Consider the following 16,863-nt stretch of genomic DNA (forward strand, 5'->3'; position numbering starts at 1 on the left):
AGGGGAACAAAATAATCACAACCTTTTCCTAAATATCGTCAAATAGTTAATCAGGTTGTAGCTTCAGAGTGGTTAACAGAAATATACCATAAGCTCCTTCCTTCCAAAAGGTACCTCAGTCTATTAACACAAAAGGAAAGAGTGCACAATTCCAGTTACGGCAAGCTTGCACAGAACAGACTAACAGTGGGAAAGACAAGAGTAGTTATAAGAGAGGGAGAGGAAAAATAGGCAGAACAACTTCTTTCACACACTTCGCATATGCAACTTTAATTTGAACAAAAAATAAAGAGGAAAGTCCCACATGTACAACAAAACAAAACCAAAAAAAAAAAAATCCAAACTGTAGGCACATCTAAAGTTTAACTATTTCAGCTACTTTTATGTACAGCTGTATAAGTTCAAAAAAGCTATTCTATAATTTATGTACAAAAAGTTGTTTATACACAAGTCTGTACACCAGGTTCTATACACTTATTTCTGCAGAAGGAACCCTTTAGCTGCTACCTTTACATGAGGACATCAGCAATTCATTCACATATCTTACAAAAAGTGGGAGGGTCGGGGTGGGGGAGAAGAAAAAAGGATTTCCATGATTGAGCCTGTGTTAACTTGCATCTAAATCTTCTCAGGCTTTGCTACTGTGGCCTTAACAGATTCTTAATTTTGATGCAGAGAACATCAGGTGCCATGTGCTTTCTAACAGGTTCTCAAAAAGTTTTGTAGAGTGCCCCAAATAAAAGCCCCCAAACAAAAGAGGAAGTGTTAAAGTCTCGATTGGAAATACCCTCCGAAATAGTCTAAAGAGACCCAGAAGGGTCCACCCATGTCCGGAGCCCCTACTTCACTGCCGATATTCCAGTTCATCTACGCTGATCACTTTGGAGGGCATGGAGGGGAGAGGCTGCTGCAAGACATCCGAGCCAAACCATTTTGCAAGGCCAACGGGAGACCCACTTCGCTGGCTGGAGCGATGGTCGAGCTGTGAGTATACATGGGGCAGTCCAGAACGACCCGGCATGTTCTGGGAGGTGGTCTGCCCACCACCGGTCATTCCCTGGGAGCTGGAGCTTGGAGAATGTAGGACTGTTAAAACAAACCGGAGAGAGTGACTTCGCGGCAGAACTTCAAAGAAATAGGGCCCGCTTACTTCAGCGATAAGCAGAAGAGGGACAACGAACTTGGAGCAAAGCACCGCCAAAATGGGATGCCATGTCAACCTGATTTACAGAAACCTTTGACCCCAAAAGACCACCTGGCAGTCCGGTCCAGTCCCACGGCACACTGATCAGCCAGGGCTACTCAAGACCCAGATCTCTGGGATCAGAAAGCCATTGTGACTCCCCTTTCTAGGACCCATTCTATCAATTAAGGAAACCGTCTAACATAAGGCTAGGACTGCCTTTTATGAAGACAAACGGTGCCAAAAAGGACAACATTTTTTAAATTTTTAAATAATAATAATAATAATTATGGCATTCATTAAGCGCTTACTATGTGCAAAGCACTGTTCTAAGCGCAGGGGAGGTTACAAGGTAATCAGGCTCACAGTCTTAATCCCCATGTTCCAGATGAGGTACCTGAGGCCCAGAGAAGTTAAGTGACTTGCCCAAAGTCACACAGCTGACAACTGGCAGAGCGGGGATTTAAACCCATGACCTCTGACTCCAAAGCCCCTGCTCTTTCCAATGAGCCACGATGCTTCTTTAAATGACGCACAGAAGATACTGTACAAGATCAGTGATTCATGGGACAGATCTTTTTAAACGTAAATGATCAAAAAAGAGTAAGTTTTTCCAAGCCGGTGACAGGAAGTCTGACGGGCCTGAAAGAAGCTACCGTTTGGGGAGTTAAAGTTCCACGGATCAGGAAGTAGTGCCTTCTGGACTGCCTGACAGTAAGAGGAAGCCTTGAAAGTGGAATTGTGGTAGCTCAACTTCGGCCTGGTCTCGCCAAAGGAGGGTGGGATGGGAGGAAAAACCCCACAAAAGAACAAAATCTCCAAGGCCACATGGCACTTTACAATGAAGGTTACAATGAAGATGAAGGTTTTCGAAACAAAGAGCCAGTCTCTCACACTGAAGAGAGTTTCTTGGAAAGGCAACACATTAAGTCTTTCATTTTAGCCCCTTACCTGATCGCTGGAGTTGCTGTTGCATCATTGCCAGCTGCAGGGGTGTACCAGAGCGTGGGTTCAAGAGGGGGTGGCTAGCAGTGGGTAACGGGTAAAAGGGTTGTCCCAGAATGGGACCAGATATTCCTTGCAAGTGAGACAAGTCCACTCCAGGAGGAATCATGCCTGTTGGACAAAGTAAGTGTGTTCAGTAACATTTTTTACAAATTTTCAGACTTGATTTTCACAGAGTTGACATTATTAGGGCAGGAAGTGTGGCTACCGACTCTGTTGTATTCTCCCAAGCGCTTAATGCAGTGCTCTGCACACAAGTGTTCAAAAATGCTATTGATTACAAAGAAGGGTCTTCTACCACCTTCCTGGGAAACAGCCCTTCCATTTAGCTCTACGCAGTTTAGATTACAGGTGCCCACTAAGAATATCTGTGCATTTTAAACCGGTCCCCAGAGAGGTGGCAAATCTGCTTTTGCCAAGTAAGATACTTACCAGCCTGCAGTAAAGACGGAAGATGTTGTGGATGCACTCCTTGTGCCAACATTCTTTGGACCAGCCCAGGGTGCAACTGGTGAGAAGGGCGCACGACTGGAACGTGGGACACGAGTGGCACCTGGTGAACTGGGCGGAGAAAAGGAGTCCCTGGTATTGGGGATGCCATTGTAGGAGTCTTCCGACCCGTCGATTTTGGCCTAAAGTCTTGCTCTTTGGTGTAACGGTTGGTCTGAGACAGTGGGGTGGAACACGCTGAGCGCTGCAGTGCTGACAGTTTGGTACTTATGGGGGGGATAGCATCTTGATCCGAGTTCACCGCGGAACTCGACGAAAGGAGGTGATCTGTAAAGATTCAACAGGAATTTTTCCAACGTTAGCCGCCCCTACTTCCCGAGAAGTATTTTATTTTGTTAGTATGTTTGGTTTTGTTCTCTGTCTCCCCCTTTTAGACTGTGAGCCCACTGTTGGGTAGGGACTGTCTCTATATGTTGCCAATTTGTACTTCCCAAGCGCTTAGTACAGTGCTCTGAACATACTAAGTGCTCAGTAAATACGATTGATGATGATGATGAGAAGCCAAACGCCGAGAGGGAGTGCCAGCCTATGGAAAGGCAGTTTTTACAACTACACCATAAACACTAACACCCCTTCTATCCGTTTCTTCCCCTCAAACATTGTCCAGTGCAGAACTAGATTTCATTCAGGCTATTTGCACCAGGCATCTACAAAAGCTAGTCACGTGAGTTTTCTAATTTTATGAACAAATGATTCCAGGGTTCCTATTTTTATTTTGCTAAGGAGGAGCTCAGAGTTTTGGCTAAACCTACTTTTTACCGTTCATTCAATCAATTGTATTTATTGAGCGCTTACTGTGTGCAGAGCACTGTACTAAGTGCTTGGGAAGTACAAGTTGGCAACATATAGAGACGGTCCCTACCCAACAGTGGGCTCACAGTCTAGAAGTCTCACAGTCTGTTCAAAACAAACTCAATTTTCCCCAAACTGCACTTCACTCGGCACTTCTCCCATTAGTGTGTTCGAGGGGAATTAATCTTCCTAGTCTCTGAATAAGGAGTAATTTGGGAATCTTCTGTTAGTAAAGCTGCCCTCCTGAACTCCAGTTTTATAATGAGCTCTTGAATAGTCCTGACATTAGGACTATTTGTGTAAGAGAGAAGTTTCACTTCAGGATAACTGAAATAGCTAAATCTGGTCATCAAGTCAGAGGATACTGAGGAACCTCCAGAAATCACAAGCTTTTTGAATCTCTTTAGCTCAGGAAGCTCATAATTCTAGAAGGGTCAACTTTCCCATATGCAGCCTCAATCCACTGCTTGGTAAATGCTGTGAGGTCTTAATTCTCCCTTTCAATATCACACAGCACCTTTCCAAACTAGGATAAGCAGGACCATTTCTTTCCTTTACAGATTGCTAATATAGCCTGGATAAAGATGGATTGAAAAGTGAAAGCCAAACTACCTAGAAACCACCCTTCTCTCCCCACCTAAACTACTACCACACTGATATGATCATTTCTCAGATCCCACCTTAACTACTGCATTAGGTTCCTTGCTGAACTCCCTGCTTCTTGTCTCTCCCCTCCCCAAACTCCACTCTGCTGCACAATAATAAAAAAAAATATACAGAAAAAGGTACAGTCTACATTTCTCCACTCCTCAAAAGCCTCTGATGGCTGCCCTTCTATCTCCACATCAAACTCCTTACCATCAGCCTTAAGGCACTCAATTAGCTCTTCCCTTCCTGCCTTACTTTGCTGAGCTACCAATACCCAGCCCACACACTTCACTCCTCTAATGCCCACTTTCTCATTGTACTTCAGCCTTGTCTTCCCATTATCCCGCACCCGCCTATGCCCGAAACTCCCTCCCCATTTCATATCCGGCAGACCAACACGCTTCCTGCCTTCAAACCCTTCTGAAAACCACATCTTCTTGAAGAGGCCTTCCCTAACTAAACCCTCATTTCCTCAATTCACCTTCCCTTCTGTGTCACCTATGCACTTGGATCTTTAATCCCTTAGCACTTGATATTCACCCCATCCCTATGGCACGTATGTACATATCCTTATACTCTCCCATTTCCCCTATTGGTAATTTATTACTAAGAACTAGTGGTCAAGAAATAGGCTGAAGATTAATATTAGGAAGATTTGCTACGAAGAGGCTGGAAAAAAAAATCATGAAATGTGCTGATGTAGCAACTGCCGCAAAGATACAAACTGTCAATTCTATGGTTTTCCAGTGACAATGTACGGATCCGAAAGCTGGATCGTCCATCTTCAAGAACATTTCTCTTCTCTCCCACTCCCGCACTGCATTTAATGATTTTAATAATGCACAGTCACTCTGAAAATACAGCTCTGTTTTGAAATTAGATCAATGCAAATTTAAAGCCTCTAAAAATCAAGTTTTAGTGTGTTTATGCAACAGACTCTCAAACAGTGGCATGCTGTACCTTCATTTGCCCTTGAATTTTCATCTTTCCCATCACTTGTTGGTTTTCCAGGAGTTGGTTCCTCTTTACTTTTCTCTTTGCTTTCATACATCTTTCGAATCACTGAGGTAGGGGTAAAGGAAGGAGACAGCTACAAGCAAGAAAAGAGTATTAATAATAAAGGTGATGCCACCAATTCTCTCCAGGTAATATGGTTCTGAAAAAAGTGAAGCAAATAAAAAAAATGGATGGGGGAGGTTGGGGAGGAGGGAAGGAGAGGGGAACAAATGGTCTGAGGCATTCAATAGTCTGCTAAGTAAATATGTTTAACAACTAACTTCAGTTCTAGTGTCAATTATGGTATAAAATTGGGGAGTGGATCTGGTTTCTATCCTAGAGTCAATTTTTTTCTGGGGGTGGGGGAGGGAAAATGTATACAAGATTTTATTATTCCATCTTAATTCTGCTACAGGTGATAAGCTGATTTAGTACATTTGTGTGGTGAAGTGTCTTTGTCAACCGAATGAATCTGGAGATGTGGCAGTTGGGTCAAATTTCTTGGAGGATTTCCTTTTACCCACTTTGTAAACAAAACCTGGTGCTTGTTTGTGTAAGTGCCACTTGTCTATTTTTACACAGTTGTTGGAGTGACATCATTTCTCTTGTTCCTCATCTCAAAGATAGCCAAATTTTAATTTGTTTTGGACTGACTTGCAGTCTAATGCATTAAATTAGGCAAGGCTGGCCTAGAATTGCTATATATGCCTGGACTATCAAATATTTTGCCTTTTGCAAGGGCCAGAAAAGAGTTGTAAGATTACTTGTCTTGCAGATAATAATAATAATGATGGCATTTGTTAAGAGCTTACTATGCGCCAAGCACTGTTCTAAGTGCTGGGGGGGATACAAGGTGATCAGGTTGTCCCACATGGGGCTCACAGTCTTTATCCCCATTTTGCAGATGAGGTAACAGGCTCAGAGAAGTTAAGTGACTTGCCCAAGGTCACACAGCAGACATGTAGTGGAGCTGGGATTACCTCTGACTCCCAAGCCTGTGCTCTTTCAACTGAGCCACACTTCTTCTCTAATCAAAAGCTAAAATAATGCTCAAATTTTTTAGATTCAAATCCTAACTGAAACCCCCTAATTACGCCCTGAAGCTATGGTTTTTACAACCCATGTCATTAGGTACAGTTCCTGGCTGAGGGTTATTTTTTGCTTTTGGACTAAACCAGCCTGTAACAAGTCTCTAGAGTCAGGACAAAATGGACTTGGGGACAGTTTGCTTTTGCAACTTCAAGGATGAGTTCAGCCCAATTACAAAAGATTTGTGGGTTTTTAACAACAAAAATGCTGAGTTGTGGTAGAAACGAGTCTAAAAAATGGAAATCCACTTGGTGAGGTCCAACCATGCAGTCCCCATTGCTAGACCCTACTCTGCTGCCTTCCAGCTTAATCTTGTTCCAGAGCCCTCATGGGTTAAGAGACTGTATGCCCATAGTTATACAGGGTATGCAGTACAACAAGGAGGACGACTGTTGCTGCATGACTTTGTAGTCAAGTTTCACCACAAGTCCCGTTTAGTCTTATGGAAATATAAAAAAACTTGTGAGACATAGCAACTGTGACCAACAACTCTAGAAGTGAGCAAGGTGAAACTCTTTGATATAGGAAGCTGTTTCTTTCAGATAGTCTATGCAAAATCCTGCAATGGCCATCAATTTCTCCTCACATTAAAGTCACATCTGAGTGGGCTCTTCCCACTATATCCTGGTGTGGTGCAGAACCATATACACTGTGGAGGCTCAGATACAGAAGGACTAAAATATAATTTTGAGGAATAGCTATATTTAACTGTATTAACACTAACTTTAATCAGGGTGCAGGGTGTGGAGGGAGAAAAGAAGGGAAGATTAAGATTTAACTGAAATCTAAACACGTGTTAAAACTACAAAGACATAGTAACCTAAAAGAAACATTTTAATAAGACAAAGTACTCTCATAAGTATTAGGTATTTCATTATAAAATCCAGCTGTACTAACCATGCTAGTGATGGATGCACCGGGAGCAGGAGAAGCTGAATTCCCTCGATGTCCAGGTGCAGGAGATTTAATCACTCTCTGTTGCCTGTGAAGTTGAAAGTTACAAGCAAAGAAATTTAAGGAAATCTGCTTTCACAGGAATTGGTTTATAATTTGGAACCACTTCAAATTGACTGCAAAAAATTACAAACTGCCTTAAGTTTATTTAGAACTAATTCTCCATAGTGTTGTGTGACAGCCAAAGACGGAACCCACGTCGACTCCCTATAGCAAGCTCTTGGTTATAGCAATGTGTCCTGAATGCCAAAAAAATGAGTACATTAAAAAAAATACCTAATTTGCCTGTGTCACAAGCTTGCATTCTTGCAAAGCCTCACATTAAAGAAAACCCAAGCTGCAGTAATCACCTACAGCGTCACAGGCACAAAAGCAGTTACTTTCAAGAACACAGCATGCCAAGTCCAAATGGACTCATGCTGTTAGAAGAATACTCGCTAGTAGCATTCCAGCCACAACACATAATGAAAACAAACATTATGGGGCAATTGAGTATAGGTCAGTTATACAAGGCCCAGGCTGGATGTAGGATGAAGAGATTTCTACTAACTGGCTGACTTGCCAGACTTTTGTAGTTAATATTTTAAATGCTCTGTGTCTCGGTTACCTTGTTTGTAAAAAAAAAAAAAGGGGATTCAACACCTGTTCTCCCTTCTAGACTAAGCCTTGTGTGGTTCAGGGACTATATATCTCACTGATTAACTTGTATCTTCCCCAGTGTTTGAAACATAGTAAGTGGTTAAGAAATACCACTATTCACTACTACTACTACTATTCACATTGTTGTGAAAGCTTCCCTTTAGCAAAAGCTGTCACTCGAATAAAAATTCACTACACGTCACTGAATCATTTACGGTTTCAATAACAACTGTCCGTTAAGGGACCCTTCAAGGCTCTATGAAGCTACAGGCCCATAACTGAGGTTTTTTCTTTAACAACAACAACAAATAAAAAACCCCACAGTTTCACGTCAGGCTGAAATTCCAAGAGGCAAGGAGTCAGAATCCCCATCTGAAGTCCCTTGGCTGCTTTCTGAAAGGCAATTTATCTTTGTCAATCTGATATTTATTGAGCTCTTACTGGGTACAGAGCATTGTAACTACGTGCTTGGAAGACTACAGTGCAGCTCAGTTGGTAGAAACAGTCTCTGCCCACAGAGAGCTTTCAGTATAGAGTGGGGAGACAGACATTAATGTAAATAACAGATGAGTACATTAGTGCTGTAGGTCTGAGGGTAAAGTGATTATCAAGTGCTAAGAGTACAGAGTCAAATGCACAGGTGACAAAGAAGAGAGAGGGAATATAGAATACAGGGCTTAAATCGGAGAGGGCCTCCTGGGGGAGAGTGATTTTAGGAGGGCTCTGAAGGTGGGGAGAATAGTGGCCTGTGGTACATGGAGTGGGAGGGAGTATCAGGTCAGAGGGAGAATATGGGAAAGAGGTTGGCGCAATACAGGCACAGCATGTAGATTGGCACTGGAGAGTGAACTAGGCCCTCACTTACCCAAACCAAAGAATATGAGAGGTTGCTCTGGTCAGGGCATTGTTTTAAGTGCTTGAGAAAGAGTTTCTAGATATAGTCCCTGCCTTCAAGGAGTAGTTACCCCAGTGCTTGGCACACAGTAAGTGTAAATACTACAGTTATTATAATCTAGTAGGGGAGGGAGACTGATGCTAAATCAAATTATGAGTTCCAAATTCTATTATCCTACATTAACAATCACAATTCCTAAACTAGAATCAGTCCCCTCTATTATGCAGACATATAGCTGCTTAGGAACCATACTGATGAGCCATAATCCATACACAAACCTATTCCCCACTAGATTTTCTAGGCAGTACCAGAATACAGAAACCAACCATTCGGTTATTCCAGGACTGGGTATCCAGTTTGTGGGTTATCCATATCCTATTCTTCCCCTCTCTTCTCATTAGCCTTCTTTTTGGCCGCATTACTATTTGTTGACACTTCCATGAATGGTGGAGAAGAGGAATTAATTTGTAGAGAGCAGAGCTCTTGGCTAAAAAGGGAGGTCATGTGAGATTATCCACGAATTTCACTGACCTATAACCAGTCAGAGCCATAATTTCATAACCAGGAAACTGTGGAGGAGAGAATATTTATGTATTCTTCTCTCTCAATACTGCAAAATGTCTTAAGGAGCATTTACAAAACACAAATTTCCTACGTCCCCTGCTCCCTACCCAAAATCCCAAAGAGAAATAAAACAAACAAAAAAACCCCCCTACTCACCTGTTCTTAAAGCCATCTCTGTTTTTGTCAATCTGGGATTTGCCAAAGCCCGGCTGGTAGAAATTAGTCGTCTGCATTGCTAGTTCATGAGGCAATGCGAGCCCTTCTAGGGCAGCCTGTTGCAACTCTAACTGGCTCATCTGCTGAAGGAAAAATGAAGTTAATTGGAGTTGGTAAAAACTGAAGGCCATTTTCCTTTCATCATGGGTCTTGAGCATCCGTGGTCAATTCACACAAGAGCAGGCACATTCCCTCAGGAGCAGCCACATTTTCTATAGCTACTTTAGCTGAAAGTTGGAAAATGATGTTGTGTTTCTATCGTAGATCAATTTAATGACATGTTTGCTTTGTGTTCGTCTTGACACTTTGGCCCAGAGTATTTTCCAAGAGATGTGTTAAAAAGTGGTTCTTGACTTCATTTCAGTCTAAGAAAATCATCAAGGTGCAACTGAATCTTACAATCAAAAGCAATCAGTTTTAGAAGGAGCTTAAGCCTAACCTGTGCAGCAACAGGGCTCATTGGTTTCCTCAGTCCTTGAAATGGATCCCCAAGCAACTGTTGAGAACTTGGGCCAAAGCCTATTAAAATTAAAAGCAACAGTACATTTCAGTTAGATTACCTGGTGGGATTTTACAAGATAGTCTCTAGAGTTATTTATGCTTTGAAATGCTAGTATGTGAACGGCAACCGCATTCACGACGTAGAAAGAAATATAAGCAGGCATGTGCTTACCAATTGGGGAAGGAATTCGGGGTCGAAGATAGTCTGCTGAAGAAGCACGAGTTGGAAACACCTGTGAGATGGGGGGAGAGGATGCTCTTTGGCCCAGTAAACTTGCTGTAGGTTCCAAACTCCCCATCAGGCCACTAAGAAGATTAGATGAAGCAGGTCTGGTGACTGGTGGACCTAGAAGTTCCTAAGGAGAAGATATAGTGTCAAAAACGCCTCAATTGCTCCAAAGTGAAGTGACCCAGTGGATGAGTCCTTATTCATAGTTACACTAACAATTTTTTAGGTTATGACCCTTGCAGCTCCATCCCTGGGTCCCAAGAACTGTGTGCTCTGCACACAATAAATGCTTAAGACATTCCGACTACAATGGAAAAATCCACTGCTTTCAACAAATGAACTTGATGTTATCACCTCTGTATACAGATAACATATATCTAAGTCAACAAAATAATTCCACGAGTTATTCTATAGTTTTATAGGGGCTAGGTCACAGCAATTTTCAGGAAGAAACACCCTTTACCTCTAGCACCTTAAACTTTTTACCTCTCAGTACAGAATATTAAGGCCCCCAAGACATGCTGTCTACCTCCTGGGTGCTCAATAGCTTTAGTCTCATCCAAAAGCCAAAGCAAACTGTGCTGTCACACTGTGGGTCATTAGGAAACAACAAGCAATCAAGCAATAATCTGGACTGCTTTAGAGTTAAGAGTGGGGGGCATGGCTCTACAGCCTCTACACAAAATAGTAAAATTACCTGCAAGATGTTCTTCGGAAGAGGCTGACTTGGGATCTCTGGATGTGACATCAAATGACTTTCAAGATTTCTCTATGAAATCAAAGAAAAATTGATGTTAACCTTTCTCCCCCTCCTTTTAAATATGTAAATTAGAAACTGAGAAATTAAGCTCAAGGAGTCCAGTCTTGATGTTCACTGTTCAAGTTTCCTTTTCTTCCTGTAAAAACACTCCAGCAGGAAAAGCTAATTCATCCCTATTAAAGCATATTTAAGCCATGATTCAATTGGGTTTCTTTCACAAGTGAAAAAGTACCAACAGCCAGCATGGACAGGTAAGGCAGTTTCTGTAGAGGATGATTCATTCAGTTTATGAACTAGCCCGCACTGTTTCTCCTTCTCTGCTCAACAGCAATTCATGGCCATTTTACTACTTATTCTTGCCACCACGGGGGGGATGGGGAAGAGGGGGCAGGAAAAATGAAAGAGGGTAAAACAAATCAATGAATTTTGCTACTTATTAACAGTGTGGTGTGGGGAGTTAGCTTTATGTAAATTTCAGTAACCCTGTCCCCCACGTCCATGAGTAAATCAAGAGCTGACATTATGGTATTTGTTAAAACACTATGTGTCAAGCACTGTTCTAAACAATGGGGTAGATACAAATTAATCAGGTTGGACACAGTCCCTGTCCCACACGGGGCTCACAGTTTACGTAAGAGGGTGAATAGACTGTGAATCACTATTTTACAGTTGAGGAAACTGAGGCTCAGAGAAGTAAAATGACTTGCCCAGAGGCACAGCAGGCAACTGGCAGAGATGGGATTAGAACCCAGGTCCTCTGACTCCCAGACTCATGCTCTTCCCCTAGGCCATGCTGCTTCCTAGTGTCATCTGGCTACATTTGGTACCCAAAAAGCAGTCAGAAACTAACATTCTTCTGAGTAAATGGAGTGAAAATAGACTTCTACACACCAAGTATTCTGGAGGAGTTCAGTTCTTTACACTCACCTATTTAGTAAATCTATACAGAAATAGGCAAGTGTTACACAGATTCTTTACTCTGCATTAAATTCAAAGTCTCCCAACAACTCCTCCATATGTCACAAAATTTGGGTCTCCATAAATTCAGCAGGTCTTTCAAAATCATGATTCAGAGCATTTTAAGTGCTTCCTTTAGGACAATCTCCCTGTTAGGTTACTACGCAAATACCAAAAACAGGCTCCTATCAATAGCTCGGTTCCTGGCATCTAGGTAAATTTTCTTTCTAGTGCCCATAACTGGTACTGATAGTTTCAATGGAGAAATAAAGCACTAATAACTTTATTTTCCAGCAAGAGTGAATTAAGACAACTTGATCAGAACACACACACACAGAAAAAACCCCTCATAGATGTAATTTCCATTTTCAATGTTAGCCACCTATCATGGTTCTTTAGAAACGAATCCTCTGGAAAGAAATGTATCGAATTATTCATGCTTAGAATATGGTTAAACATGAATTAGTTTTAAGGTTTATAGCTAGGTAGCAAAGTTTTTATAACTTTTCAATCCCTTCTGTGGAATATTCTTATATCAATTAAAATGAAACATCGTTCCCTATTTCCATTTATCACTATCTGGAATTTCTCCCTCAAAGGATCAATTCAATTTGGACTGAATTCTGTATAACATTTTGAAGAAAAGCTTTAGAACTACCGTAAACCTTGCTGAACACTAAGGCTTTTGCTCTCGGAACACTATTCTGTATGAAACAATATTTGAGTCAGTCAACAAATTAGGTTAGGGTTTCAATTTTTTCATAATTAGAGGGAAGGATTTAAATGAAGAAACTTAAACGTGGATATCGTTAAACACATTTCATACCCAAATTTTAACTGTAAAAATAACATTTACCTGAATGCAACATCATCTTCCTTTACTGAATGATCATAGTTCTAGGATTGATGTACAGCCTGCTGGAGCAGGGTAATTTTCAACTACAGATCTAATCAGTTTTATGAAACAGTATAGTGAAGACATTTTACAATGCTCTGAAAACTATATGTGCAAGAATCAGATTTCTGTCAGTAAATACATGGACAATATGAGGGAACACATCTACCCCTCAATCCTGATGGAACGTCTCCTCTTGACTATGACAAACCACGTCTCCTCTCCACCTTAAAAGCTTTCCTAAAGAACCCTGGCTCCCAAGAGTCAATTTAACTAATTGAGGTGGGGCCAACCCAACAGTTACTCTAGCATGGATATGTCTGTATATTTGTTATGTATTTGCTTACTTTTGCATGTACCCTCTTACCTTATTGTGCATTTGGCAATTATGGACTACTTGCCTCCCCCCATTAGGTTGAGGGCTCTCAGGGTAGGGGCCATTAGACTGAAAGCACTTCAAGAGTAGGGACCGTACTTTTTGCTTTGGTTATTCATAAGCATAACTTGCCATGCTCTGCATGAAAATCACACTCCATTACTGATCTTGTGTGTGTGTGTGCCCCGATCTGTATTGTACGCTTCCAATTTACTGTCACCTGACTGGTTTCTACTTTATATTCTACTTCTACATTATATCTTCCTGGTCCTGATTTACTGGTTTTCAAAAAAACCATCCAGAAGTGATTGACAGTGTACTGTACGATGAAAACTAGTTGTGCTGAAGGCTTCCTTTATTTTCCACATTTTCAATGATATTTTTAGAGTCTATTCCCACAGTCAGAGATGGTGCTAGGCAAGGGAATACCCATGAGTGTCAAGATGTAGGTGGAGTATGTCAATCATGTTATCTCAAAACTGTGCTCTATAAAATTCGGCTATTTAAGTAATCAGTTCTTTGGTGCAAGTGGTTACGGCTCAATGTGCACAACTGAACTAGGAGGATGACCAAGGAATCTGACACTACAGATGATACACAGCAGATATAACACCAGGGTACAGGAACAGTTATGTCAATCAAAAGCTTGGAAACAGTCAAAGTAAATGTTTCCAAAGAACTATCCCATTTGGGTATGTCTCCTCTTAGGCCTGGAGTACATGCAGTGCCAGTGGGTCCTAGAGCACGGATATGGAAATCAGAACTCACATGTTCAGGATTCCTGGGGGACACTGGAATATTACACTGTACCAATCAGTGGTATTTATTGAGCACCACAGCACGAAGCACTTGGGAGAACACAGTACAACAGAATTAGCAAGCATTCTCTAGCCATAACAAGGTTTTGTTACATCTATAAAACACTCATCTGCTGTTCTTTAGGTATTGAGGCTCAAATTGTCTGGGGTGTTTTTGTAACTCAAAATGTTCTACTGAAGAATTCAATCAGCAAACACATGCTTGTAAGTTTTAATATTAGTGAGGGAACGTGAGCCCACGCAATTCCAAATACCAGAAGTGGTCACTTGCAGTAATAAGCCTTCTTCCATGATGTGAATTGGGTCTTTTTAGGGAAATAATCCTAAAATCTTCTCCAAAGAGCATTTTATATTAAGTCTAAAATAACCTTTTTTAAGTAGAGGAAGGACCTGTCAAACCTGAGGCTTTCCCCTTTCATTAGGAAGAAGAAAAAGCAAAGGTGGAGCTGGAAAACTTAGCACAAAGGTCTTTTATACCTGCTTCCTCCAGTTCCTAGTCTTCAGGTCATCTACGGGGTCACCAAGATTGTCCGGTGTGTGAAAAAGGAAGAAGCACTAGTAGAGGGAAGACAGCTGCCTTTATTTCATGGGGTGTACGGGAAGACAAAATGAAGGCCAAATTGGTGTCGGTTTTAGACAATTACTGGATGCCTACTTAAATCATAAATCTGCACTAACCATATATAATCCTGAGTCAAATTCTTAAAATTTGGTATTAATGCATAAACCGAGTAGAATGATTCAAGAATAGAACTCATTACTGCATTCTACCACCCATTTAAGCTTTTAAGATCTCAATGCCTAGAAATTGATTTCATGACTGTCAAATCCTATTAAGTCAGTTAAGCCCAGATGTTTCAGGAGCAGGCAGAAAAGAGCAGGCAGGGCAAAAACAGGAAAATGAGAAAAAGAAAAAAGAAATCACTCTAAAGATGGATGATTTTTTTTTTTATAGTTATCAGTGTGAAGGCCTATCAGGCAAAGTATTCCTCCAGTACTAACCAAGTAAAGCTTCTACTTCTCACCAGCATTTATAATGTAATCAAATTGAAAAAACCACAATGTGGTAGTCAACAACAGTCATTTAGGCTTTGCTTTGTTCACATCCCCCTCCACCTACCATATTTAGAAAAGAAAATATTAACCCAATACCATCACTATAGAACACCCAATTAAACAATCAATGGTATTTAATGAGCACTGTACTAAGCGCTTGGGAGAGAACAGTATGACAGTTGTTCACTAAGTGTAATTTGTTATGGATCCATTTATGTGCCATGTAGTATCTTTTGTTTTACTTACATTGACTTTGGGCTGTGAAGGTAAAGTCCCACTTGCCTTCATGCTGCTCACTAGCTTGTTAAATGCAGACATATCACCGTCTTTTTTGAGTTGTCTAGAGCTAGCAACCGCAGTTAGTGCCTCCTCCAAATGCTCTGCCATGAAAGGCGTAGAGATTTTCCCCTGCTGATCCACTTTCAGGCCTTTAAGCCCAGCTTCTACTTCTTCGACTGAGAGCACAACTCCTGAATGCGCTGTTGATTTAACAAATATCACCATTTAAAATGAGGCACTGACTTTATAATTCAAAATACTCTGCCACAGAAGGCCAAACTCAAGGTAAAAGCTCATTTTTTGCTATACTAACAGTTAGGGTTTCAAGCTTCGAGTTTTAGCAGAAATCAAGATAGACACTATTATTTTTCCCACAGGAGTTTATATTACTTTACCACTAAACTCAAATTGTTTAGGGAAGCAAGAATCTTGGAGGCTAGAGTTAAAACTTTAAAAAGGACTTAAGTCAGAAGAGGGAATTTTACAAAACTATATTCCAGGAGTCCTAAGATTTTATATGAAGTATTTGCTTACCACCTGAGAGTTGTTACTGCTACTCCTGCAACTAAATGACCACATCCTCAACAATGTGTCAAAGCATTCTCAGAGGCTGTTTTAACCTCGTTGAAAACTTTGGATTAAAGAATAAAGAGGATGAGGATAAAGAGGCATAAGTGCAGGACTGGCCACCTGGCAAGTGCCTAGTTGGATGGCAGTAAAGCCTGAGGATTACTAACTCTAGATCAGCAGCACTATTTTGCCAAATAGCCAACGTGATTCTAGTGTATAGTCCAAGAAGTAATTTACCATATTCTGTTAAGAGCTCACTAATTTAAAAGGCATATAGAATAATTTGAGAAAGTCCAGCATAAAAAAAATTGATTAACAGGTCACAAAGACTGCCTTTTGAGAAAAGATAGAAGAAATTTAGGTTAATAGAAGGTAAGACTGAGCCAAAGTAAAATACATGACTGTGCTGTGCACATGATGTTAAGAGTAGGACTGTTGTCCATAAACAAGCCCCTGTCTATTAAGCACTTAAAGTTTTAGCTAATGTTAAAAATAACACAACTTTAATTTTAAAATATGCATAATGAATTATTATAGGAAGGATGGTGACAGTGTCCCTCCCTGAAAATGGAACATGATATAAGATTGATTTTACCAAATTATTTGCAGTAGACTCGAGTTTTATGAACAAGAGGTTCTTCCTTATCACAACAGACTAATAAGGTAGATGGCTGAGTGATCTTTTTGAGATAATACACTAGTCATTGCCTTGTCTGGAATGATTCAATTACAGGGGAAGAATTAGATAAGAAAACCATTACTGTTCTATTCCATGTTACAGGTACCCAAATATGTAGAGTGAGGACAAAATTATTTTTCCACCAAATGCTACACCAGGAAAAGGGAAAGGGGGAAAAAAGCACAGGCCTAGAAGTCAGAGGACCTGGGTTCTAATACTGCTGTGTAACCTCAGGCAAGTCACTTTACTTTT

At 40.9% G+C, this 16,863-nt stretch overlaps 1 protein-coding gene across 3 annotated transcripts in view; it reads right to left on the reverse strand.

Moving 5' to 3' along the window:
- Positions 1-244: 244 nt before the first annotated feature.
- EIF4ENIF1 (eukaryotic translation initiation factor 4E nuclear import factor 1) overlaps positions 245-16,863 on the reverse strand; it is a 49,310-nt gene continuing 32,691 nt past the window's right edge. Inside the window, exons 10-19 of one of the 3 annotated variants that reach the window (XM_038762665.1) lie at positions 15,330-15,562; positions 10,919-10,990; positions 10,165-10,348; positions 9,931-10,010; positions 9,432-9,571; positions 7,121-7,205; positions 5,099-5,228; positions 2,621-2,965; positions 2,135-2,299; positions 245-1,086 (exon numbers count right to left, since the gene is read on the reverse strand). In XM_038762665.1, coding sequence (XP_038618593.1) covers positions 845-1,086; positions 2,135-2,299; positions 2,621-2,965; positions 5,099-5,228; positions 7,121-7,205; positions 9,432-9,571; positions 9,931-10,010; positions 10,165-10,348; positions 10,919-10,990; positions 15,330-15,562 — 1,676 coding nt within the window. In that variant the 3' untranslated portion in view covers positions 245-844. Of the gene's footprint in view, positions 1,087-2,134; positions 2,300-2,620; positions 2,966-5,098; positions 5,229-7,120; positions 7,206-9,431; positions 9,575-9,930; positions 10,011-10,164; positions 10,349-10,918; positions 10,991-15,329; positions 15,563-16,863 lie in introns of all 3 variants that reach the window. The other 2 variants (XM_038762664.1, XM_038762666.1) reach the window with 2 other exon arrangements.

This window comes from Tachyglossus aculeatus, chromosome 21 (assembly GCF_015852505.1).
Source record: "Tachyglossus aculeatus isolate mTacAcu1 chromosome 21, mTacAcu1.pri, whole genome shotgun sequence".
Lineage (NCBI taxonomy): Eukaryota > Metazoa > Chordata > Mammalia > Monotremata > Tachyglossidae > Tachyglossus > Tachyglossus aculeatus.